Source organism: Leptonychotes weddellii, chromosome 8 (assembly GCF_054177405.1).
Source record: "Leptonychotes weddellii isolate Sample4059 chromosome 8, ASM5417740v2, whole genome shotgun sequence".
Lineage (NCBI taxonomy): Eukaryota > Metazoa > Chordata > Mammalia > Carnivora > Phocidae > Leptonychotes > Leptonychotes weddellii.
Genome location: NC_138376.1, coordinates 10012028 through 10036700, shown reverse-complemented (window position 1 = coordinate 10036700; position 24673 = coordinate 10012028). Strand labels below are relative to the sequence as shown.

The 24673-nt window shown below is 45.3% G+C and overlaps 1 protein-coding gene across 3 annotated transcripts in view; it reads left to right on the top strand.

Moving 5' to 3' along the window:
• Positions 1 to 24673, top strand: part of JARID2 (jumonji and AT-rich interaction domain containing 2) — a 153719-nt gene that overhangs the window by 24079 nt on the left and 104967 nt on the right. The window contains exon 1 of one of the 3 annotated variants that reach the window (XM_081827651.1): positions 15783 to 15889. The exons of the other annotated variants lie outside the window; for them this stretch is intronic. Coding sequence (XP_081683777.1) covers positions 15823 to 15889 — 67 coding nt within the window. The 5' untranslated portion in view covers positions 15783 to 15822. Of the gene's footprint in view, positions 1 to 15782; positions 15890 to 24673 lie in introns of those variants that run through there. 3 annotated transcript variants of the gene reach the window in all.

Sequence of the window (24673 nt, the reverse complement as noted above, 5' to 3'; positions counted from 1 at the left end):
CTAGGTTTTATTTCAGAAATGCACACAGCCTGACACCCTCCCCTCCGGATCACAGCCTTTGCTGTTTTCCTTGTCTCTAAAGTGCATGTTTATTCATAATTGTGATAAATTTCTAAGTGTTACCATCATAAAGATTCTGGGAATTAGATCACCCTGTACCTTTTATTTATTTATTTATTTATTTTAAGATTTTATTTATTTATTAGAGAGAGAATGAGAGAGAGCACGAAAGGGAAGAGGGCAGAGGGAGAAGCAGACCCCCTGCTGAGCAGGGAGCCCGATGTGGGACTCGATCCCGGGACTCCAGGATCATGACCTGAGCTGAAGGCAGTCACTTAACCAACTGAGCCACCCAGGCGCCCCTATTTATTTATTTTTTTAAAGATTAATTTATTTGAGAGAGAGCGAGAGCGCGAGAGCATGCACAGGAGGAAGGGGCAGAGGGAGAGAGCGTCCCAAGCAGACTCCGTGCTAAGCACAGAGCCTGACATGGGGCTCCATTTCACGACCCTGAGATGGTGACCTGAGCTGAAACCAAGAGTCCGATGCTTAACCAACTGAGCCACCTAGGCGCCCCTACCCTGTACCTTTTCTTAACCCTATTTGTAGATTGCCTATTCGGGTACAGGATGCATTGCTTGGTAGTTTAAATTAAGATTGGGCTTTTAAGAAAGAAGTTACTCCTTCTAATCTCATAACATTATCGTAATCTGTTACTATCTTAATTTTGTGGGTTTGTGTCGTGGGTCTCAGATGTTAAGCAGTTTGCACAAGGCTGCATAACGAAGCGGTCTAATCAGGATTTGACCCCAGGACTCCTGACTCAGATCTTAACCTCCTTCTTTTTTTTTTTTTTTCCCCTTTAGATTGAAGTAAACTTTATGCTCTGTGAAATCATACCTCGTAATTGTACAATTCAGCAGATTTGCAAATGCTCCTATACCCATGTGACAAGTCTTCTAGGACTTTTCCATCAGCCCAGAAATGTTGCTCCAAATGAAAGTGTATGGTCATTTTGGGGTTTGTCACCATGGCTGTCTTGTTTTTTTTTTTTTTTGAACTTTTATGATGATACATGGGTTTGTGGTGTTTTCCCAGAATGTTCCAGATGCGTGAGAGTGTCTGTTGGGACTTGAAGGGGTCTCAAAGCCAGTGGCTCAGCTCCTGTGTGTCCAGGATGCGGCTCTTAGGAGCCCTGGCTTTAGGTAGGCATGAATAAGACCCCCACAGTTGGACATGGCCATGAATGACCTTCACCATTTCAGCAGTGCGTTCATGGAGCCAGATTCTCTGTCTTGAACTGGTGTTTCATTTTTTGGTTCTGAGCTGTGTGCAAGTCCGGATCTAATGGGCTTTCGAACAGCTCTGCCTCTCCTCCTGCTTGGTGTCCCCTTCTGTGAGTGTTCAGAAGTCGCAGCCTTGGTTCAAGAATTCAAGAGATTTCTCGGAACTGGGGTTCCAGATGTGGCTTTTCCCCAAAGGCAAGCTAAAGAGGCATCCCTAGGGCATACCCCTTTGCTGCTGATATGAGTGATTCTTTGTCCGCAGCCGTGAGCTGCCCCATGGCCGGGAGGATGCAAACACATGGTCCGGGGGGGTCGGGGTGGGGAGCCCAGCAGGGTCAGATTACTAATTTCTGTTCATTTTCTTACGGCTGTGGTGAACGTCTGTGTCTTCGTCAGCTCATGCTGCCGTAAGACAATACCATAGACTGGGTGGGGTGGTTTAAACAACAGAAATACATTTCTCCTTGTTCTGGAGGCTGGAGGTCCCGGAGTCCTGTTCCTGGTGAGAAATGGGCTTCCCGGCCATATCCTCGCTAGGCTAAGCGTGGGCGAGAGCGTCCACGGGTGTCTCTTCCCCTTCTTAGGAGGACACTGGTCCTAGAAGATTATTGTCGGTCACCCCTCCCTTTCCCCCCATTATGACCTCATTTACTTTTCTCACGTCCTTGCAAGCTCTGTCCAAATAGGGTCACATTGGGTTTTGGGGGCTTCAACATAGGGGCAAACAGTACTACCACCCACATTAGCACATGTTAAGCAGTTTGCACAAGGCTGCATAACGAAGCGGGGCTTCTGAGATGATGACCGTTTTATCCCATTTTAATTTTAGATTAAGTTAATTTCCTTGCTCATCTGCGACGTGTTTCCTTTTGTGCTTATGTGGGTACTAGAACGATTTCCTGGTATGCCAGGAACCCCTATGAACTTGTTTGACCTTGGAGAAGTTATTGTTCCTCCTGAGTGGATGGAATTAAGCTTGGGTTTTTATTTGTTGCATGCCTGCTTTTTTGAGACCTCTTGGGTTTATCTGCATCCCATACTTCAGTGGGGATTGAAACAAGACTCCTGAGCTGGGGAGCTGCTGTAGGCCAAGAGACCTAAGGAAGGGGCCAAGAGGGTTATTGCAAAGGTCCCAGGGATCGGGGAGGGTGTGGGAATCGGGATGGCCCTGGAGGGATGTTTCTGTTGTCAATGTGGGAAAAATCATGGCATTATTTGAGGTTGAAGGATCCTGTTTGTTTTAACACACACTCATTTTATTTGTATTTTATACACGAATTCAATTTCTTTTTATATGCTGTGAGTGTAATTTAGGGCAAGGCTTTCCAACCAGTTTTACTTCTCAACTTGTACAGGAAGGGAAGAGCCTGTGGGGTCCCCAGACTGTTCAGGCTTGGAGAGTTTATCTGTGTTTACTCTCGTAAATGGTAACGTCCCCCACCTCCTCCTACCTGGAGATAGGCCGTCTGCGCCACGCCATGATTTGAGTTCTGCGATAGATTTACGGAGCTTTAATTACTAGCTGATCTACTACGATGGCCCTAGTGCAGTTTTGCTTCGCTTGTGAACTTCTTCGCTCCCATTTCCCCCAAATCTAGAGGGCCTTTCACCTCGCTTTTGGAAATAACCTGTTACTACTTGAGCCCATCAAATGTTTAGTGTCCTGTATGGCGTATCTTTAAAGCCAGAACGGTGATAACTGGGTATGCTTTTGGGAAATTACCCTACAGCCCATTAAATCCCTTAATTTACTGTTTGTTACTTAAGCTCACCTGCTGTCAAATCTTCTCTATTCTTGTAGCTTTCTCTTTAGTCTTTAGGGGGCTTCTGCAGAGTCCCCAAACTAGCTTCCTCATGATTTCTTTCTGAAAGATTCTAAAATTGTACAGGTGTCTCATACATGGAGGTTTGGGGTCCTTGAGGGAATCATGAGCTATTTTATAACCTTAGACCTGCCCGTTGAGGACCAGAGTGTCTGTCAGGCTGTGACTGTGTCTTGCAAGGAGAGCTTGAGGCTCCTTTCTGGGGCTTCAGAGCTCCTCATGCCCGGTGCCCGGGACCCCGTTCCTCCTGTCTCCCGTTCCCTGACCTTTCACTAGTGCTCTTGGTTTGTTCATGCTTTGGAGCTGATGATTTCAGCTCTGCACATGGGGGGGGCCTCTTCCTGGGTCACCTGCCCCTCCAGTGGCTTCTGGGTCAGTTCCTTCACTGACTCCATGTTTCCCATTGGCAGGTAGGTGGGTCTTCTGATCATGGGGTGTGGCAGCTGGTCCTGGTGACTGGGAAAGACATCTGTGCTTGAGACTCCCCTGCTAGCTCTTGGTGTTGCCTCAAGTGGCAGTTTTCCGATGGCTTTGAACGATTTCTGTTGCCTTCCGATGCATGAAGGCAGCTCAAGGTCTCCCCTTGGAAACATTTACCTGTCTTAATTCTGATAGCTTCGCCCTGATGGACTCGGGGTATTTATGAAGGAGTTTGAATCCCCACTTTTGACAAGTTGGACCTTGTCATCGAGGGTGATGCTAGAAGGTCAGCGAATCCTCTGCAGACATGAGTAGGGTAGGTGACACCCCAGTGGAAATTGTGCACGTTTATTGGCTTGGCATGCAGGAGGCCTGGTAATTTCTGGAGGGATCTGCATTGCAAATTGCTTAGCCTGGACCAGAGCGGCTTTTTACCCTGTCCTCACTCAGCAGTTTACCCAACTTGAGACTAGTGTTATTTGAAAAGGGCCTTTCCAGTTTACTCAGTTGGAAAGTGTTACAGAGTTTTAAAGGGTGAGCTGGAAGGCTCTCAGCTGGCACTTCTGAATCCCTCAGAGGAAAATATTGGCAAACTCTCCACTCTCTGCCTGAACTCTTCTTATAAATTGAGAAGCCAAGAGTTACGAAGCCATCACAAAGGGCCGGGTTGGACCGTGTGGGGGATACGAATCCTTATCCATGCTGAGACATGGACAGTTTTCTGATAATCCTGCCCCCCCCCCCATCTTGTGATGTTAATCTTCCTGCCACTGAAAATAGAAGTAGTGAATGTAATTTACAGTGTATTCCGTCCACCCCCCTCAGCCTTCTCTCTAGAAGATAGATGCACATGGCTTTTATTTTATTCACCCTTGTTTACAGTTTAAATAAGACAAATGTTGGGCTGATTTATTCAACAGGTGTAGCACCGCGAAGGAAAGTTTCCTTTTTAAATTTTTCTTCCTTTTTTTTGGCTTTTTCCCCATGGTTTCAGGGGACAAGGTGCTGAGATCAGAAGCTGCCTCGAACTTCTTCAATCTCTGGATGGAGAGCCCAATGTGAATGTGTCACAGGGCCTGAGAAACCTCCCGACTTCCTTGTCTGATTTCAGAAGCTGTATCCTCACTGCCACCCAGGCCCCCAGAGAGGTCTGTGGACATGAGAGTAACGCAGGGGAGAATGTCGGCATCGTTTCTTCATCCATCCTTCCACGCCCCTGCGCCTGCCTCCTCAGGCCACGCAAAGGGGCCTTTTTCTAGCACTGTCCACATTCTGCGGCCCATTCTTGTTGCTCCCACCCTCCCAGGGTCGCTCTTGATGGAAGAATTCCAAGGGAATAGGTTAAGATTGCCATCAAGTGGCTGCTCTTGGTAGTGGATGGGAGGATCCTGGCCCTCCGCGCTGCTCAGACCTTCTCCTCCAATTTCTTAGCCCCTTTGTGAAAAATAAGCCAGCTCCAGCAAGCTCTGTCTGAGGAAAGGGCTGTTGGGGCAGGGGGCAGGCACAGAGAGCTCAGAACATCTGTGTACTGTACATCCCCAAGGAAGGGCTCTTTTGTCAACCCAAACCACACCTCCTGGGTGCACTAGAACACGGAAGACAGGCGTATTTGCAGTGGCCTGAGCTCAGGGCCCTGGAGCTGGGAGTGCAGATGATCTAGAAGCTTAGGGGGGAAAATTGCTTGTGTGTTCAGCCTCCTGTGAGCTCCAGCCCTGATAGGCCGCTGCCCTCCATTTCTACTAGCGGGAATCGGCAGGGAGGGTCATGCTGTCATCCCTGAAAGGCTGGCCTCACGGTCCCACCAAGGGAGAACGCCAACACACATGACTTGGCCATCCCGTTTGGCTCTTGTTCCTTGTTTCCCGGCTCTGTAAATGGAGTAATAATTTCTTTCTCAGCGGCGATATTCTTAGGATTAAGGAGATGATTTATTTAAAGTCCTTAGCATCTGGCAGGAAGCAAGCATTCAAAGGGTAATTGTGATTGAGGTTCTAGATACACATTACCTAACTACTTCCCATAAAAGCTGTAGCTGTGTGTCATAAAACAGCACACTTCAGGGACTGTATTAAAATCTGTTTGCCCCATTCCCTGGGTCTGGATGCTGTCCTCCTAGCATTAGACCTCACCCTAAGACTCGGAGGGTACAAACTCTGGCCGAGCAAGAAGGAGATGAACCCTATTTAGTGTTCCCCAGTAGGTCATTCCTCAGCGGTGTTGGGAAAGCCTGGATAGCAATGGCAGGAGGTAGGTGTGTGTATGTGGGGTGCCCCTAATGGGGCACAGAGCTCTTGATTGGGGTGTGTCTGAGGTTTCTGAGCGGGCACGTGGTATGTCGAAGAAGATGGATCTGTGGCAGCCGGGTTGCAGTGGGGAGGCCGGGAGGCAGGCAGAAAGAGAAAGGGACTGTGGGAGTCCATCAGCGTGGAAGTGCAACTTCAGGTTCGGGTCAAGGAAAGACAATTCTAGGGCTTCTGTATTTGCAGCAGCTTTTTAGAAGTGATGGAGGCTATGTTATATAACTATTCACATTGCAGTCTGTCAATCATTAAACCACAATTCCTGGATTCTGGCCACTTAAAGCAATATTGGATGCACCAAAAAAATTGGTATGTTGTAATGAGCACTGACGTCATTGGACGTCTAGTTGTACAAGTAACTGGGTCCCACTGCAAGCAGGTTTCTTACGACAAATAGAACACTTGAGACCTCCGTTTGTCCCATTTGGATTTGTTTCAGTGGTGAGTGATCGGCTGATGTTTATGGCCTGTTCAAGTTCTTCCTAATTGCTAGATCCTACCTGGTACGGTCGGGATAGGAAACATTTGGATGCTTTTGCTGAATTTGGGGGGGGGGGGGAGTAGAAAGCAGAGAAACTAAAGGATAGGCATCCTCTGTGACCACCGATTCTCTCCTGTGGTGTGTGAGGCCTTCCCTACCCCTCCACCTCCACCTGCATACAGGAATGAATTCAAGGTGATGGTTTATTTCTGGAGTGTGTGTGTGTGTGTGTGTGTGTGTGTGAGAGAGAGAGAGAAGCAGTGAGCCCAGAATCCTCTGTGTGTGGATTTACACCTTTCTTTATGCCTACAGCCTCGAGGGTAGCAGAATGTGCATCTCACTGAAATACTTCATGTGGCACTTTGTTCCTGAGTATTAACTGGTGATTGCTGGCCTTTTACCCTCAAGCTACATCAGGATTGCCTAAAATCCTGGATGATTAAAACCACCTTTTGTGGGTAATGGCTTTGCAAACTTTTTCTATAGTTTCTGGTTTACTGAATAGCCTTGTGGCCTTTTGTAAAGGGTTCTAACCTGCACTTTTCCCTTCTCCCCACGTCTCAAAGCTAGACTGATGACACCAGGAGCCATCTGCGGCTGAACTGACAGGGGGTTTGTCAGCTTGCTGATCCATTGGCACCCCTCCGCTTTTCACCCTACCGCCTGGACAGGAGTCCCCATCTGTCTGACTTGGCCTGTTTACTGGGTCTGAGCTCTAGCAGGGGATAGCAGAGAGACAGAGGGACTGCTGCCCACAGACGTGGTCACAAGGTCTTGAGACTACGCTCAGCAAAAATCTGTAGATGTCGAACTTTCCAGAATGAGGGGAATGCTGTGTATCTGCTTTGTCACATATGGTAGCTCCTAGCCACGTAGGAGTCCGTGAGTTCTTGATACATGGCTGGTCTGATTAGTTTTAGTACTTAAAAAAAACAACAACACATGAACAAGTGTAGCTGTAGAGACAGGATGAGCATAGTGGTTCTGAGCTTTTGTTCTCCAGCTCGGTCTTTTGTTGTTGTTGTTGGCAGGAGGTCTTTCTGGATCGCCAGTGTAGTTCATCAGTGATGTGTATGTAGGCAGTGCCGACCAAGTGAAAACAAGTGCCTGTTTATTCACCCGCCTTTTAGTGTGTGGGGCAATTTGAGAATGCTTTTACCCGTGGTATTAATGTCATGGTATTCATATTATCCCTGACTTCAGTATAGCAACGTATTACTGGCTTCAGAGTGGTTATTGTCTTTATTTGATCCTTGTTTTTTGTTAGCTCCGTGTGAGTCCACATTTCATATAACTTGTTTTTGTTTGTTTGGGGTTTTAAAATTTATTTTTAGTTTTTTACGTAGGCTCCACACGGGGCTTGAACTCATGACCTGAGCTCATACAAGAGTCCCATGCTTAACTGAATGATCCACCCGTGTGCCCTATATAACTTCTGTGATCGAGTACTTTTTGTGATCAGTACTAGTTCTATTCAGGAAAAGCACCCATGTCCCTTGTGATACCATTTGAATAATCATTAAGATCCCCTTCTCACTTTGTTTTTAAAGTAATTTATTCTTTGTAGAAAATGTGGACATCTCAGAAAGCTAGAAAGCTTGCTGCTGGACAGAATGCTATTTTTTTTTGGTCACTATCTCAGTTTTATTTTCTCTGGTCTACTTTCTGTACACTTGTATTTTTAAAACCCAATTTAATATTTCATGCAGTAGAATCTCTGCAATTTAAAACATTGTGAGTCTTTTCCTCATGTTGCTAAGTGTTGGAAAATGTGATTTTTGTTTTTCCTTTTAAAAAAGATTTTTTAAAAAAGATTTATTTATTTGACAGAGAGAGGGAACACAAACAGGGGGAGTGGGAGAGGGAGAAGTAGGCTCCCCATTGAGCAGCTTTCCCAATGCGGGGCTCGATTTCAGGACCCTGAGATCATGACCTGAGCCAAAGGCAGACGGACGCTTAACGACTGAGCCACCCAGGTGCCCCTGTTTTTCCTTTATAAAACGTATCTAATCGGGGCGCCTGGGTGGCTCAGTCTTTAAGCGTCCGTCTGCCTTCAGCCCAGGTCATGATCCCCACGGTCCTGGGATCAAGTCCTGAATCGGGCTCCCTGCTCAGCGGGGAGCCTGCTTCTCCCTCTCCCTCTGCCTGCCGCTCTGCCTTCTTGTGCTTTCTCTCTCTGTCTCTCTGTCAAATAGATAAATAAAATCTTTTTTTTTTTTTTTTTAAAGTGTCTTATCTTAAATTATGTTCCATATTCAGCATTCATTGTTGGTACGGCACATGAAACCTTCAAGGAAAATACCACAAAGGATGCACACAGAATTGTTAAGAAGGTGATGGATGTAGTTCTGCTTTGTGATAAAGGTGGAAGGATTATAGTTAATTTTGGCTTTTTGAACACAGTAGTAACAAAATGAATTTATCTAGGTTAGCAGGGTATAAAAGGCAAATCTTCAAGAAGACCCAGAACAGTTTATTACAGACAGGAAGAAATCATTGGCTCTAAAACAAAGGTTTTTAACACTGAAATTAGTAAAGGGATTAAATGTCAAGAAAACATGACGTGAAGGTTATTGAGTGTTAAATAGTGTTCATAAAATTTTTTTCACCCGAGAATTTGAAGGTTAGTTCTTTTTTCTAGGCTAAGAATTCATGGGGCACCTGAGTGGCATAGTTGGTTAAGCGTCTAACTCTTGATTTTGGTTTAGAAATCAAGAATCTCAGAATCATGAGATCGAGCCCTATGTTGGGCTCTGAGCTCTTTGGGGAGTCTGATGGAGATTCTCTCTTGCCCTCTGCACACGTGTGCACCCCCACTCGTTCTCTTTAAAATCTCCAAAATTAGGAATTCTTTTTTTTTTTTTTAAATCAGTGAATGCTGAAAAAACCAGTGTATTACAAATGACATGATGTGTTCCTAGCCAAATACTTCTAAACACAAAGAGCTAAAGAATTCTTCCCTCTTCGGGAAGAAAGGGGTGTCTTTGAATGCTTGGGAGTTGTGAAAGTGGGTCTCCAATGTAAGAGCATGTCATGCTATGGAGACCCTGAAATGGCCTCGAGGAACAACCTGTTCTTTGAACAGTATTTATTGGGTCTCAACTATTTTCTCTAGGCGCGTGCTAGGTTTTGAGGGTTAAGATGAGCAAGACTAAAATCATCTTCTTCCCTTTTTTTAAAATTATGTAATCTTCACATCCAACATGGGGTTCGAACTCACGGCCCTGAGATCGAGAGTCACATGCTCCCCGAACTTGAGTCAGCCACCCAAGACTAAATCCTCTTGTTCAGAGACCCTGGCAGTTGAGTAGGTGGTTGCTTGTCACTATGGGTATTACCTTGAAAGTTATCACCTGCAGAGCAAGTGGTGGGTATCCCTGATGGCTGACCTCTATCTAGACCAGAGAAGAGAGAATATTCCAAAAGCGGGAACAACATGTGCAAAGACAGAGGCTTGAGGGATCAAGTTAAGAGAACGTGTCAGTTGCCATACACCAATCCAGCTGCCTCTGTGCCTTTATGTTATGCACCATCATGGGGGGGAGATCAGGTTGGAAAACCAAAGCGTTTGTTGGTCTATTGCATGGCTTAGGAAGCTGATGTAAAAAATTCTCTTGTTTTTTAAAAAAGATTTTAAGTAGTCTCTACACCTAACATGGGGCTTGAACTCATAACCCTGAGATCAGAAGTCCTATGCTCCATTGACTGAGCCACCCAGGCGCCCCGTTTTTTAAACTGGGTGCAGATAGAATTTGAACCAGTAAAAGGAGCAACAGAATTGTTAGTGTGTTGAAATCTGTGCACGTACGGTCTTTGTTTCTCTGATTTGTATCCTAGTATTACTTTCTAGAAGCGAATTTGCTGAATTACAGACTTTTAAAAATTGGCATCTATCACCGACTTGCTCTCTAGAAATATTTTTTTCAGTTTGTTCCCAACCTAGTAGCATAAGGGAGTATGGGTTTTGTCAGAATCAGATTTGAGAAGGGAGATTGACGGTTCTTTAGTTGTGATCTGAGTCAGCTCTTTTAGTTCTTCTCAAATCTAGTTTTCCATTATTCAGTATTAAGTAGGTCAAAGGGCCATGTTGTAATTCTGGTTGAATTTTACTGGATACTTCTGCGGGTCATGTTTTCAAAATAATCTCAACGCTGCTAATCTTCTCTTACTTGGCATCATTTCTGTTTTTACCTTTTTATAAATCCATTACCCAAATCATTTAAAAAATATATTGAAAGCCAAAGCATATTTTATCTTGTGTCTTTTTACAACCAAATAATTAAAAGTATATATTCGACAAAAAATTTCTGTAATTCATTAGCACCAAAGTTTATTAAGGCTTCGAGGTAGCCCTTATAAAGTGCTTACTATGTACCACTGACCCTTTTACGTATATAATTAATTTAATGTCTTAATTTAACCAATTGTTGGTCCTTATGTGTATTTAACAGAGGAACAGGGCTTTCCCTGATTCTCCCCTGAAGTTCACACACTTGATGAAGTTAGAATTAGAACCAGGCAGCAGCCTTGCCCAAATGGTGCTGTGTACTGTGAACCATCAAGGTTCTTAGTGCTAGATGTTTACCAATTCATTTTTTTTAATGAATTAAAAAAAAAACAACTGATGGAACATTGTCCTTTCTAGTAGCTTCTTGAACTTCCTCGTTTAATTGTAGTGCAATTTCATTCATTGGTATTAGTGATTAAATCCATAGCAACCAAGTTTCACTAGTTAATATACAGTCCCCCAGCCTCGATCTTCCTACTGTGTTCTTGTAATTATTGGTATTATTTTATAATTGTACAGCGTGGCCTTGAAGTCACGTTGGCTGTAGGGCCAGCCACACGCATTATAGAGTTGAACACTGTTGTTGCTTCAGGAATTACCAAGCCCTCTTGGAAAGAGTCCAAGCCAGGCTCTGTGTGTACCTAATTCTGCTTGGTATATGCCAGTATATTAACTTTTATTTAAATAGAAGGCTAACAAGTAATGTTTATTATTATGTTGGCTGTTGTAAAGGGCCCATGCTTAATATTTTTGAAAGTCAAATATTAGCCCTGTGGATCACGTTTTCTGCATTGGCTTTTTATCGTAACTTAGGTGATCTGGTCAATATTGTGTAATTCAGCCCAAATCACATCTGTCTTTATGAGGACACGGCTAATGCAGTGTGATCCTCAAAACCCAGTATTTCCTATATGAAATTCTCAGACTCTGGAGCTTTGTACACCCTCCTCTCACACTTGGTAACCTACTCCACCCTATTCTTCCTTTGTAATGAGTATTTTGTTGGGGGATGTTGGATTGGTAAGGTGCCACCTTCTGTATGTAGTAACATATATAGGTGGCAGGAAATTGAGCTTTTGGAAGCAGATCATGGATGATGAGTATTCAGTGACTTGCTCTTACTTTTTAAGGCTTGTCTTTCCTTTTATGAGTTAGGTCCCAGCTCTCAAGATGAGCTGACTTCCTTGATTGGATACATGAATAAAACAAGTCTTAATACTTATGAAGCAGCTTCTTTAATTAATCAGCACAGCACTTATTAGATATCCAAATTTGATGAGGACGTGCGAGTGAATTGCTCTCTCACATTTTATCCACAGCCTAGATTGGGGTTTACCCCAGTCATATATTTTTAAAATGCCAAGTGCAGCTGGTGGGCTGCTGGAGTTGGCCCAACTCGGAGGTAATGAAGTGGTTGTACATGCAGGTAGAGTCCTCCGTTCTGAAGCTCTCTGCAGCAAAATATGTCCTTGGATGTCCTGGTGTTTGGGTGATCGTCAGGTGGTGGAGGGTGGCCATGAGGCCGGCTGGCTGCCTAGCATTTCTTAGGATGGGAGATCCTTCCTGAAATGCTGATCTCTTCACAAGTAGCAGTTTGGAGTACCTTTGTTCTCTAGAGTCCTAGGTAAATAGGTCTTTATATTTAAGCATTTAGAGATTACGATGATGCCTTGCTGGTGGTGCGGATGCAAACATTGATGCTGCTTTGGAAACCATTTTGCCATTAACTTGTAAATTTGTTTTTGCATATTCAAGAATTTCCAACAGTTCCACTTCTAGGTGTGTATCCCAGAGAAGCTCCAGTGCATGCTTTCCAGGGGACAAGCAGAAGGAAGTTTGCAGTGTGGTTTGTGATAGCGACAAACTGGCAATACTTAGGTGCCCTTGGACGAGATAAAGTGTGGAATATTCATACAGTGGAGTGTGATGGAGTGTGATGAACAACAGTGAAAATGAGTAAAGAATAAGCAAAATCACGGATAGATGATCTTAGTAACCTCATGTTGAGTTGGAAAAACGAATCCCCTGAGCCTTAACACAGCAATAACCTTTAAAAAAAAAATTTTTTTTTTTTAATTTATTTATTTGAGAGAGAGAGCACCGCACGTGAGCATGTGCCCACATGAGCCAGGAGAGGGAGAGGCCGAGAATCTGAAGACGGCTCCGCATTGAGCACTGAGCCCAACTCAGGGCTAGATCCCACGACCCTGAGATCATGACTTGAGCCAATACCAAGAGTTGCATGCTTAACCCACTGAGCCACCCAGGTGCTCCCCCTTAGCAGTACCTTTTTGTGAAGTTCATAATCAAGCCCAGTGAAATAACATAGCACAAATACATACGCTTAACTTAAAAAATAATGAAGGGGGGGTAGGCGGAAGCATATAGATATAATGCTTTAGTAACTGGGTTTGGCTGTGGGTTTATAGGTATTCTTTATGCTAAACTAAAACAGGAAGACTGAAGTGGGTGACATTTGGGAGTCCTCACTCAAAACTTGGAACTTGCTCTGATCTTTGAATATTGAAACTCAGCTGGTGGTGCTGTCAGTCACACCACTGTGGCACAAAGCTGCGGGCCTTGTGAGCCTCACGAGCCTCACCCTGCCTCTCTACCCTCTCTGGCTCAGGATTTCAGTATTGAAAGTTGTATTTTTATTCAGAAGCAGGACGCAGTTTTCGGTTCTATCGTGTGTGCCCCAGAAGCTGTTAGTCCATCTATCTGGTACTTTGGGAAATGCACCCGTGTTTTATCCGAACAGTCCAAAACCTGATGAGGTTTACAGCCCAGAGGTTTTCAGCGGTAGAGACGGGGCAGAGTGGACACACGGGCCTGACTAAGCATATATTTTAGGGAATGTGCAGTGCACGATCAGATCCTGATGATGGTCTTGGAAGTAAAAGCCGTCAGGGCCAACACTCTGCTAGGGCTTATCTTTCTAAATTTAAATACCCAGTTATTTTCCAGGCAATGGGAAGCGAAGTCAGAGAGAGTAGAGAAAAAATAAAGCAGACGCTGCTTCCCTCGGGTGGGCTGAGGGCTCTCTGTACACTGTCCGTTTGGAGGCGGCAGAGCTGGGGACGTTGAGGATGACCAGTAGCCATACGTCACTGTCAGACTGGGTTTCTGGCCATTCATTTCAGGTCTTGTGGTTCTTGCTGTCTTCCTTCCTTTTCTCAGAATCACCATCCCATATTTCCAGTTCTTTGTTGGGTGCTTTTGATTACTGAGGGCACCAAAAGACTAGTCCCAGTAGAAAGAAGAGGAAAAAAGCCAAATAGTCATCCCTTAAATGTCCTTTAATTGACTGTGTATGACTTATGCTGCAGTGGGATGCATGCCAAACAGTTGTTCGACATTACAGGAGTACACTGCACTGGAGAGAACCGAATGAGGGTCTGCTCTGCGGGCTCACATATGGGGCAGGATAGGATCCGAGAGGGATTTTTCATCCCAGTGATTTCTACGAGGAATTGTATCATCAGGTTGTTCCGGTTCCCAGATACCCTGGCATTCTTGGATGACCTTTGGTTGAGAACCTTATGAGGAGCTAGCTCTGATCTTGGTTAAGAACCATACCTGCATTAAGCCTCAGTGTGCATATCTGTAAAGTGGGGGATTATGCTAGATGGTCTCTAAGGCCCCACCTGTAATTCTGATTTTAAAGCGGGTGGAGAGCAAGCAGAAATCAGGAAGGACCAACACCAACCTCCTGATTGTTTGTTTAAAAGCGAGGCAGGTAGATAGGACCTGGTGATTTAGGCAACAGGAGACTGCCCTCGTGAAAAGAATAATCACCAGCCCTGGGTGACTGTCAGCTAGATGATGCCATAAGCAAAAGTAGCATCAGCTTTGAGGGGTTTGGTGAGGTCTCAGTAACAACCTGTGTAAAGCCGAGAAGGGGCTCATTCAGTGGTTAAACAACAACTCACTAAAAGTAATAGTAAGGGGCATTCTTTTCTCAGTTTCCTTGGATGAATCTGAGGTAAACTTTAAATTTAGCATGTGGAATCTTTTGATGGCATGCTGCCATCTTCCCTCTCCCCCTCCCCGCCCCCCCATTGGAAAGGCAAAAAGAGTACAGTGTGGGATGGTGTTCAGAGCATGTGTTTTTGACATCATGATTGCCAGCTGAAGTTCAAAAGCCTTGAAAGAATTGACTTTTAAAATCAAATAGCTTTATGACAAATGAGGGGGAGATGCATGCTCCAGTCATCAGGGCCAGTGAGCTGGCCAGCCTTGTTGGAGTCTTGCCCCCGCCCCCCCCCAGCAGCTGCCAGGCCATAGAGCCTGTTCTGTGACAGACCCTCCAGAAACAATGAGGAGAAACAGCGTCTGTGTTATTAGATGAGATGAATTTACGTGCGTGGGGGAAGGCCGTCAGTGTGCTGGGGGCGGGGAGGGCGGCAGTGGCCCCAGCGGTCATCACAGAAGTAATAAAAGCGTCCTGGTAGCCAGGATTGGAGGGAGGGGAGGGGAGGGCTTGAGGAGGAGGAGCCTGTGGAGCGAGATTTCTGCAGTCTGTCTGGATCGCTGCCCAGCTCTCCCAGCCAAAAAAACAAATAAAAATAAATAAAAGGCAAGTGCTGAATGACACAGATTATGATATTAAAAAGGGATGCCATTGAAAATGTGCCACGGACCCCCCACCCCCACCCCACTGCTGTGCGTGGGGGTGGAATGTGTGCATGGGGGGGGGTGGGCCGGCAGACTGGGCGCAGACGTGTGCACCATTAAACTGACCGCCCCCGTCAGAGGTGTCCTGTCTCTCCTCTCCTCACCACCCCCCGCCCCATGCCAGAAATTCTCCAATAGGGATTTGTCTGCATTGCAGATTGGGGGAATTGCTTTGCCTGGAGAGAGAAAAGCTAGTCGCTCTTTTCGTTCCCCCCTTTTTCCGCCTCCCCTCAATTTATCAGGAGGGGGGAAAACGCGCCGCAGACCCCTCCTCTTCGGGGTTGGGTTCCCTGCCCTGCACGTAAATAACCTTCCCTCCCGGGCGCCTCCCCTCCCCCTCCCGGGCCCAGGGCTCGCGGCCGTCCTATTGCCGCGCGGAATGTGCACCACCGCCTGCTTATTACGTACAGGGGAGGATTGTTGACAAGTGCTCTGGAGCCTGCCTCGCCGCGCTCGCCCTCCCTCCTCCCTCCCTCCCCCCTCCCTCCTCCCTCCCTCCCTCTGTCCTCCTTCCTCTCTGTCTCTCTGCAATGATCCGGCTCTGAGGATGGCTGCTCCACGGGTCTGTCAGGTGCAGTTTTTGGTGGCTTATCTTGAGGAACCTGGGATAGAAGGTCTGTTCCTATAAATAAAATAAAAACCAAATAGCTCTAGGTTTGTTTCAGGCTGCTATGGCTTTTGTTGGAGAAATAGGCCTTTTGTGGTTTTTCCCCTGCTGGGGTCCTGATTAAATCCATTATGGATGGCAAGGTGCTAGATAGATCTGTCTGTCTGTGTGTATATATGAGTATGTGAAAAGGGTTGCGATTGCTTCATATTAATATTCTTTTAGCTTTGATATCCTCCCTGGGGGTAGTTGGTGGCTCCTGCAAAGACACTGTGGAAATTTACAAGAGAGAATTAATGTCGTTCTTAAAGCATTCAGCTCTGTTGACCATTTTGGCCAAATCTGCAGTTTTAGCCAGGCTTGTATGAATTTAGACGTTTCTCTGGGGACCGAACGCCATCCAGCTATGGCTGGTCCCTTTATTTTATTGCCAGTTTATGCGATCATTTCCCAGCATTTAAAAATAGACGTTTGATTAAAGTTAATTAGTTTGTCCTCACCACGGCTTTGGTTTCCTTTATCAACAGCATGCATAGTTTCCTTTCCCTCAATACTTTGTATCTCTTGTCTTCCTTCCTCGATAGATGGAGGAAACTGAGGCACGGACGTGGATACTGGGTGATTCTAGGTCAGCCCTAAAGCTTGAAACTCCGAGCGCTCTCGATTTTTTTTTTTCCCTCCCACCTCTCGTGCATGAATCTGGGTTTGCATTACTAGATGTAAACACAAATGAATTTTAGGAGCCATCAGTTTTAGGTGCCTCTGATTTTTGCAGATTCTGTGGCCATGTTCCTGGAGTTCTGCTTTTTGTGTTGCTTACCTTAGATTTCAGTATGAGAAAGAATGTTGCTCTGGGAGGTAGTAGGCCTCTCTAAACTTGCTTGCTGTCAGCAGCTTTAAAAATTTCCTTATTATTATTATTATTATTATTATTTTTGCTTCAGATAGCCCACTTAATCCTTCCTTAATCTGTTCATCTTAAAAGCGGGTGTGCAGTCTGATTTGTGAGTGAGGTAATGAGGGCCCTCAGAAACTTCCATCCCTCCTAGTCAATGCTACAAGCACAAGGGAATTGAGAACTTTGGTGGGGTCCATTTGTATTAGGGGGTAAAAGCAGCTAGAGAGGTTTTAGGGTTAAGGGTGTGGCTCTTCTCCACAAATTGTGATGTTAGTCAGAACACAGTATTTGGAGTGGTGCCTGTTTATCAGCACAGACTAGGACACAGACTAGTAACTTGATGGGGTTTGTTGATCTGAGTTGAAGCCAGGTTTACCTAACTTTGTAGAGACTTGCTAATATTTGAGAGCCTGTGTCTTTTGGTAACTCATCTGTGGGGTAAATGTAAGTGATGATATTAAGCTTTGAAGATAAATACACATGCATATGGCAATTACTTGAAGATTGACTGTCCCTAGCTTTCTGAGAATATGCTGCATAGGTATATGGAAATCTCCCTTTGAGAAGTGCAGATTGCGTGATTTGGAAAAAAGAATCTGATTTGGCACGTCCGATTATCTGAACGTAAAACTTTGGATGTGTTGGTCTCCTTGATCTATCTAAAAGAATTTCTCTAGAAATGACCTGTGTTTACCTCTACAGTGTGTGACTCCAAGTTCACGCTTTGCAGTGATACCATTGTTCTGCAGCTCGGTCTCTACACTGGCCTAAATCCGGCATCTGCCTTTAATCCCTTTTCTTCTGAATGTGGAAGGCGGTTTTTGACCTCTGGGGCGTTTGGGACTGGGCCGTTTGCACAGTGGAACCTTTTCCCTTAGCTGATAGAAGCTTGAGTTGCATGTTCTGGGGGAGCCCAGGATTTCATGCTTTGGATGGATGGTTATAACTAGATGGCCTGGTGGGCATGCTTTTGACTGGTTTGCCAGCATAAAATCAATAAGGTATTGGGATGGGGTTTGGGCCCGGAGGAATTCAGGCCTGGGATGGAGGAGTAATTGATGCTTGCATGCAAAAGTAGAGAGAGCTTCTCCTTGTGGAACAGTGTGGATGTTTCTGTTTCAGTGATTATTATTATTATTTATTATTCAAGGTATTCTACCTGTTCTGATGTTGTAAAATTCATGGTAAGGAGGAAGAACAAGGGAAAAGACAGAGAATGTAAGGAGGAAGAGCCCTTTTACCCTAAAGAAGTAAAGGAGTTGTTGCAAAATGCACAGTACAATTTGCTTGCCATTGTGATCATCACAGTTCCCAGTAGCTGCCATGGCTGGTCCAGAAACTAGAGATCCTGGATCTTTCCCACTGAGTGATTTTTTTTTGGGGGGGGGGGGTACCAAATGAAGTCCAACTGTGGCTCTTCAGTGGTGGTTGTTGGAGCCTCTCCATGAGGAGTGTTTTCTTTCTTCTTGTGACTACTGGTCAGGATGTGGGAAGGAGAGGTCTTTTGTCTTTGGGTGGTGCTCACTCATTTGGGGTTTAGACCGCTAGAACAGGGCCCATTTTAGTGTTCGCAGCAATGTGGTCGCCCTTCCTGTGTGTAAATGTCTGCTGGCTCGCTTCTTTGTGCCTCAAGGTGAGGAAATCCCTTCTGGGCTCAAGGGTCCTGTCTCTCTTCCCGCTCATCTGTCTCAAAGGTAGCCATGTGCTTGATTTTGAAACAAGAAAAAAAAGGATAGAATCCGACATTGGCTTTGCTTACCCAGTGGCCCAACTTTTCCATGTTAATTAATTAGTTCTCTGTCAGTTTTTTTAGGGAACACCTTTTTTTATCAAAAACTTGAGCTTCAGATTGCCCAAGAAGGTTTCATGGGGAAAGAATGGTGGTGAGAAAGGGTTCCTGGGGCATTATCTGTTTACTTTTTGGGTGTTAAACTAACAAAAGCCCCTGTCGTCTCTTTATCTTGGGGGCTCTTCTCAGGGGTCATTGGGGTATTTTTGGATTCCATATTCTTGGTTGGAATGGAAAATCTCCATAGCTGATTGAGAGTAGACAAAGGGGAGCCCTATCTGCTCAGGGGCCCTTCTCCTAAGGGAAGGGATCATTATTTTCCGTCAGCTGAGGTATTCAACCCACTTTCATTTGTGTTCTGTTGACCATGAGTGTGGCCGTGACATCATGCCTCGAGACTGTCATTTGTTCTCCTCCACCTCAGCGTTTTGATGTGGGGAGCCTGGGCTTAGCTTCGCAGACCTCTCTGCCATGCTCATCCCCTTCCCTGGAACCTGGGGATCCATCCAAAAGCTTGGCTGCTGACCCAGGTGTGTACAGTTGGGTTCGGACTCTGTATTCGTGTATTCGTGTTGAACCTGCGAGGCTGGCCGGAGCCCCATTTCTCCCTGGTATCCCAAAGCAAAGCAAAACAAAACAAAAAACCCCAGAAGACAATCCACAGATTTTTCTTTAAAAATTTGAGTGAAAAATACTTTATTTTTCACAAGCAATGGCAGCAGACTATGCATTCTGAATATGAGAGAGGGTCCTACCTCAACCCAAGGGGCTGTTGTGGTAATTTTTCTCTCAACTCCAAAGTGCGGCAGCCATCCCCATCCCCCAACACGCACGCACGCGCGCGCGCGCGCACACACACACACACACACTGCAGCTGAAAATGAAAGCTCCCTTTGGATGCTTGACTGTTTAATATGTAATGTGATACCTTGTTTCACAGTGATGGGGTGACGGGCACTGGCTGTGTAATACAGAATTACCTTTTGTGCACTTCTTCTACAACAAAGCCAAATACATGGACTCTCCCTAATATGCTAATACGTTTGGTGTGCTCCAAATGTTTTGGAAGCTTCAGAGGTCTCCTCATTTTTTCCCCTTCTCTTTAACCCTTCTTTAGGCTCTGCTTTTAGTGAAGCAGAGGGGTTCGATTTTTTTTTTTTTCCTTTGGTTTTGTATTCTGTCATGTACGTGTAGCCAATGGGAGGGCTGGTGAAACTTCTTTGTGTCTAAAACATGGAATTATAAGGGCTGCACATTCTCTGTGTGTGTGTGTCCCTGTGCGTGCATGTGTCCGTCCGTCCCAGGGTTAGACAAGGATGCCCTTCAATCTCTCTACCTCGGTGTTCTGAAATCTGTAGCTCTCATCAGGTGCTTAAGCTGGACTTCTGGAGTGAGCGGGAACCTTGGCCTCGTTTGTATTCACACCCCCCCCCCCCCCCATGTGAAGGCAAGAGGGAGATCATGCTCCTCCATCTCCAGTCTTCCAAGGACAAGAATTCTTTTTACCCACAGCTACTGCTGCTGCTTAGCCAAGAAGCCAGTTTTGGTGGGTTGCCTTGAATGGAAAGCCTTTTCATTTCTTGCTCAGTTTTGGGAGATGGGCTGAAAGGCCCCGGAACGTGATGGCCCAATTCTGTTGTACTGACTGGATTCTTTGGGGGCTCTCAGCCTGTGAGGACGGGCCACGCCGCCCCTGTGGGTTGCCAGTGGCCAGCCACGGTTGCAGGTGGTCCCCAAGCTGCCTTCCCCCGCAGCGGTTTGGAATTTTCAGCTCATATTTATTGCTTTTGTGGAAGACAATAGACGTGGTTTAATTTAAGTTCAACCTCCTGAATATTAATAGAGGGGAACAAATGCTCATGTGGGGAGAACAGGATCTTTGGGCCATTCAATTTTCTCCATTTAACCTCCTCTCCCAACGAAGGGTTGTGGTGATCGGGGGAGGGTTTTGGGAAAATAAAATGAGCTCGTGTGTTAGGAGGAGGGGACGCTGTACTGTTATTTCTCATCGACTAAAAATAATAATTCAAAAAATTGATGGCAGGGCTTTGTTAGGGAGAAGAAAAGGCAACACACAGTAGCTTTTCTAATGTTCTGATAATGGCTGTTCTGCCCTGTGGCATCCTACTCCATCTTGCTGACCTGGCTCTTCTGGATCAGGCAGGCAGTATGATTTGGATTAAAATCTTCAAAATGAAACGGGGTAGCTCGTACATGGGAGGTGTGAGAGTGGGCTGGGGGGGAGCTGGGTGGAGTGGGCACGTCTCTGCCCAACCCTGTAGGCTGCCTCACTAAAAATGAATGTAAATGTTCTCTGTACAGGATGGGGGTACCCCAAATGAAAAAGCAGATTGCATGCAGAACCAATGGGTCTTGCCCCTTATAAAGGCAGTGAAAAGCTCAGTTCCTTCAGTTTGCATTGACAGGCAATCAGTTCCCTCTGTATGGGCCCCAATTTTCCTAATCTGGAAAGCGAATCAGACTTACCTCTTCGAGTTCAGGTAATCATCCTTGCTAATCCTCGGAATGGAGGAAACTTTGGAGTTCTCGGAAGATATTAGTCTGGTGAGGGCTTGGGACAATGACTGCTACTTTCAGTCATTTTCATGTAGCTCAGCCACGCCTTACTGTGGCTTAATAGAGCATCCTGCTCACTTCTGTCTCACCAGTGAGCTTCAAAGAGCTCATGTACAGTCAATTCAGGTTCCCTGTTTCCTTGTAAAATTTCACAATCCAGTTTCCCTGAATTTGCACTTTGGACAGTCGACTTCTGGAGGGGAGATACCTCCTATGCCTTTTTACACTGATGCATAGATATGAATGCTTATTCATATCATACATAGATAGGAATGCTTCCCGGGCACCCTCCCCCCAGTGTGTTACTTTTTTTCCTCTGAATTTGTCATTAGCTGACTCCTTAGAGCTTTGTGACTAAGTTGTGTAAGTAATCTTCTTTGCCTTCACAAAATCCCCGATAAAAGGTAGAAGAATGCCCCAACAGAACTCTGGGGTTGGATGCCTTACTTTCATTTGGGTCGTCATAGATTGCACAATCAGAATTTGTTTCCTTACCTGATTCACACTTGCCCCAAGCATCCTAGTGTCTTAGAGCCCTGGGTCTCCTACCGGCTTGAACCTGGTTTTGCCCTACAGTCGTGGTTCTCAAAATGTGATTCCCCAGTAGCCAAGGCCACATCAGCATCACGTGCGAACTTGTTAGAATAGGACAGATGGGGTGATGAGGTCTGGGGGACTGTGTTTGGACAGGTGATTCTGATTCATGCTCAAGTTTGAGAATCCCCGCTCTATAATCTGCGGAGATTATTCTTGTCAGAAGGGCAGGAGTGTAGTTTGTCACTGAATGGTTTCACTCTTTTCTGCTTGCTTGCTCGCTCACTCACTAGCTGCTTACTCATGCAGCAAATACGGAAGATCTTGTTATGTACTGAAGGGCACAGCAGTGTTTCTTCTGCCCCGGCTTCACCTAACAGCACATGGTCCTTGCTTGTTTCCTCCTTGATCCAAACACAGCTTCAAAACAACCCCCTCCTCCTTCACTACCACCATCCCCCTGTTTTTGGTTTTGGTTTTTTAGGTTTATTGCAAATTCCAACTTTGCGATTAAGTGTTTTGGCTTCACTGATTCACATTCACTGTGTGCCGTTGTCCCGTTCCCCCCCCTCCCCCCCGCCCCCAATCACTTTTTCCTTGCCCCCCAAGTGCAAGGTTTCTTCTTTGCACATACTAACTGATCCACCCATGTGTGCTTGTCGATCTACCTCCTCACTGGAATTTAGGTTTTGTTTGATTATGCCTGTATCCCCAGGGCCCTGGCATATGGTAGGTGTTAAGAAAATGAGCAGATGATAAAAACTTAAAGCAAGCAAGCAAGCAAGCATGGATGAACTCCCATTCTTTCCCTCCTCTCTTGCTTTATTCTCCTTTTTGTACTTATGGACTATTAGAAAATGTGAACTCAACCAAGAGTAAGCTTATACTTAAGATGCCTTTCTTTCTCTCGCTCATTAATTTTACATGTGGTTCTGTAATCAGTTTTTATTTTGAACTGCCCATCCTTTTCAAGTGTGGCCATTCACTCATCTCCTCTTTACATGACTTCTCTCCTGGCCCAGTTTCTTCGTCTCTTGAGTATCTCCTGTATCCATCCTACTATTTTCCGTAGGCTTTCTCCTCACCCTGTGACCTTACTTAAAGTGCTGTATGTCATTTTATGTAGTTAATACCTATGAATTATGTAGGTTTAGTTGTCTAGAGCTTCATTAAAAAATCTCAAGGCAGGGAAGATTAATTTTCATATAATTGACTCAACCTCAAACATACATCCAAAATGTTTCAAAAATTAATCAATATAAAATTATCGAATGTTCAGTTTTCAGTTGATTAAAAATAAAAATAATTCATTTCCTTTTCTGCACTAGCTGTATTTCAGATGCTTGGATGTGATTGGGGCATCTGGGTGGCTCAGGTGCTTAATCTTCCGACTCTTGGTTTGGGGTCAGGTCATGATCTTGGGATCGAGATCGAGCCCTGCATTGGGCTCTGCTTTGGGTGTGGAGCTTGCTTAAGATCCTCTCTCTCCTTCTGGCCCATCCCCCCACGTCAAAAAAAGGAAACACATTAAAAAAGCTGCATGTGACTAGTGACCACAGTAGTGGGTAGCAAAGACCATACCTCTACCCTTAAACTGTGACTTCCATACAATTCATGTCTTCTTTTGACCTCACGGTGTAAATTGCCCATGTTTTCTCTTTCTTGGGGAAGTTGTGTATGATTTCACTTCTGTTTTGCAGTCCTGGCTCCCAAAAGCTACATGTCTAAGTGATAGCCATGGGCTTTATTTATTTCATTCTAATAGGTTTCCAGTGTTCTGGTATCTTCGGAAAGGATGTGCAAACACACAAGCAGGGAAGCACGTGCACAAACAGGTCTAGTCCCAGGGTTTGGTTTCCTTATACCACGTTCTTACAGATGACTTTACCAAATATATAGAATCCTCTTTCCTATATAGTGTTTAGTGCGATAGTCGGAACCACTTTTAAGTGTCTGAACCAAAAAGGGATTTATTTATTTATTTATTTTAAGATTTTATTTATTTATTTGACAGAAAGAGACACAGCGAGAGAGGGAACACAAGCAGGGGGAGTGGGAGAGAAGCAGGCTTCCCGCTGAGCAGGGAGCCCGATGTGGGGCTTGATCCCAGGACCCCGGGGTCATGACCCGAGCCGAAGGCAGACGCTTAAAGTCTGAGCCACCCAGGCGCCGCAAAAAGGGATTTAATACAGGGAATTAAGTGCTTACAAAGTTGGGGGAAATGTTGGAAGGATAGAAATCAAGGGTCCACACTATACTTTTGGCTCTGCTTAAAAGCCGAGTGCCATGGCTGTGAAAACGTAGATCCTGTGTAGGCATTCCTACGGATTCCCAGCTTCTGATGCCCATGAGGCTGCTGATGGGACTGAAATTGGGGGCCAGTCACTGCAGACACTTGTGTTGGGGTGAGCTTCCCATCAGTAGGAGTTAAATTATGTCCAGAACCCTAGATGCAAGAACGTCTCAGTGCTAGAAGACCGGCCAGGCTTTTATTCTGCCATCACCCATTAGTGGGTCCTCAGTGCTTATTAAAATACTTCCAGTATCCCTTGTCACAGACCTTTCTCCAGTTCGCTTGCTTAACAGGACATCCCGGGGCCCCAAGATTCCGTGTTCTGCATGGTGTCATACCTGCAGTCCTAGAGAGGCCTTCTCCTTTGAGACCATCAAAGGCAAACGTGAGTGTCTAATATAATGGATTACTATGAAGAGGAAGTGTAGTAGAATTTCTAGTTAATAACTTAAGCTGTGGCTCCAAAATAATGATGCTTTTTCTTGTCTGGTTCCTGAAGGCAGTTCCAAAAAGGATTGCAGTATTTTTTTTTTTTTTTTTTTTAAGATTTATTTTAAAGTCCTCTCTCCACCTCACTTGGGGTTCAAACCCACAACCCCAAGAACAAGAGTCGCACATCCCACGGACTAAGCCAGCCAGGCGTCCCCGGATTTCAGTATTTCTAGCGTACATCTGTTAGCCTTTGAAGGTTAACTAGTTC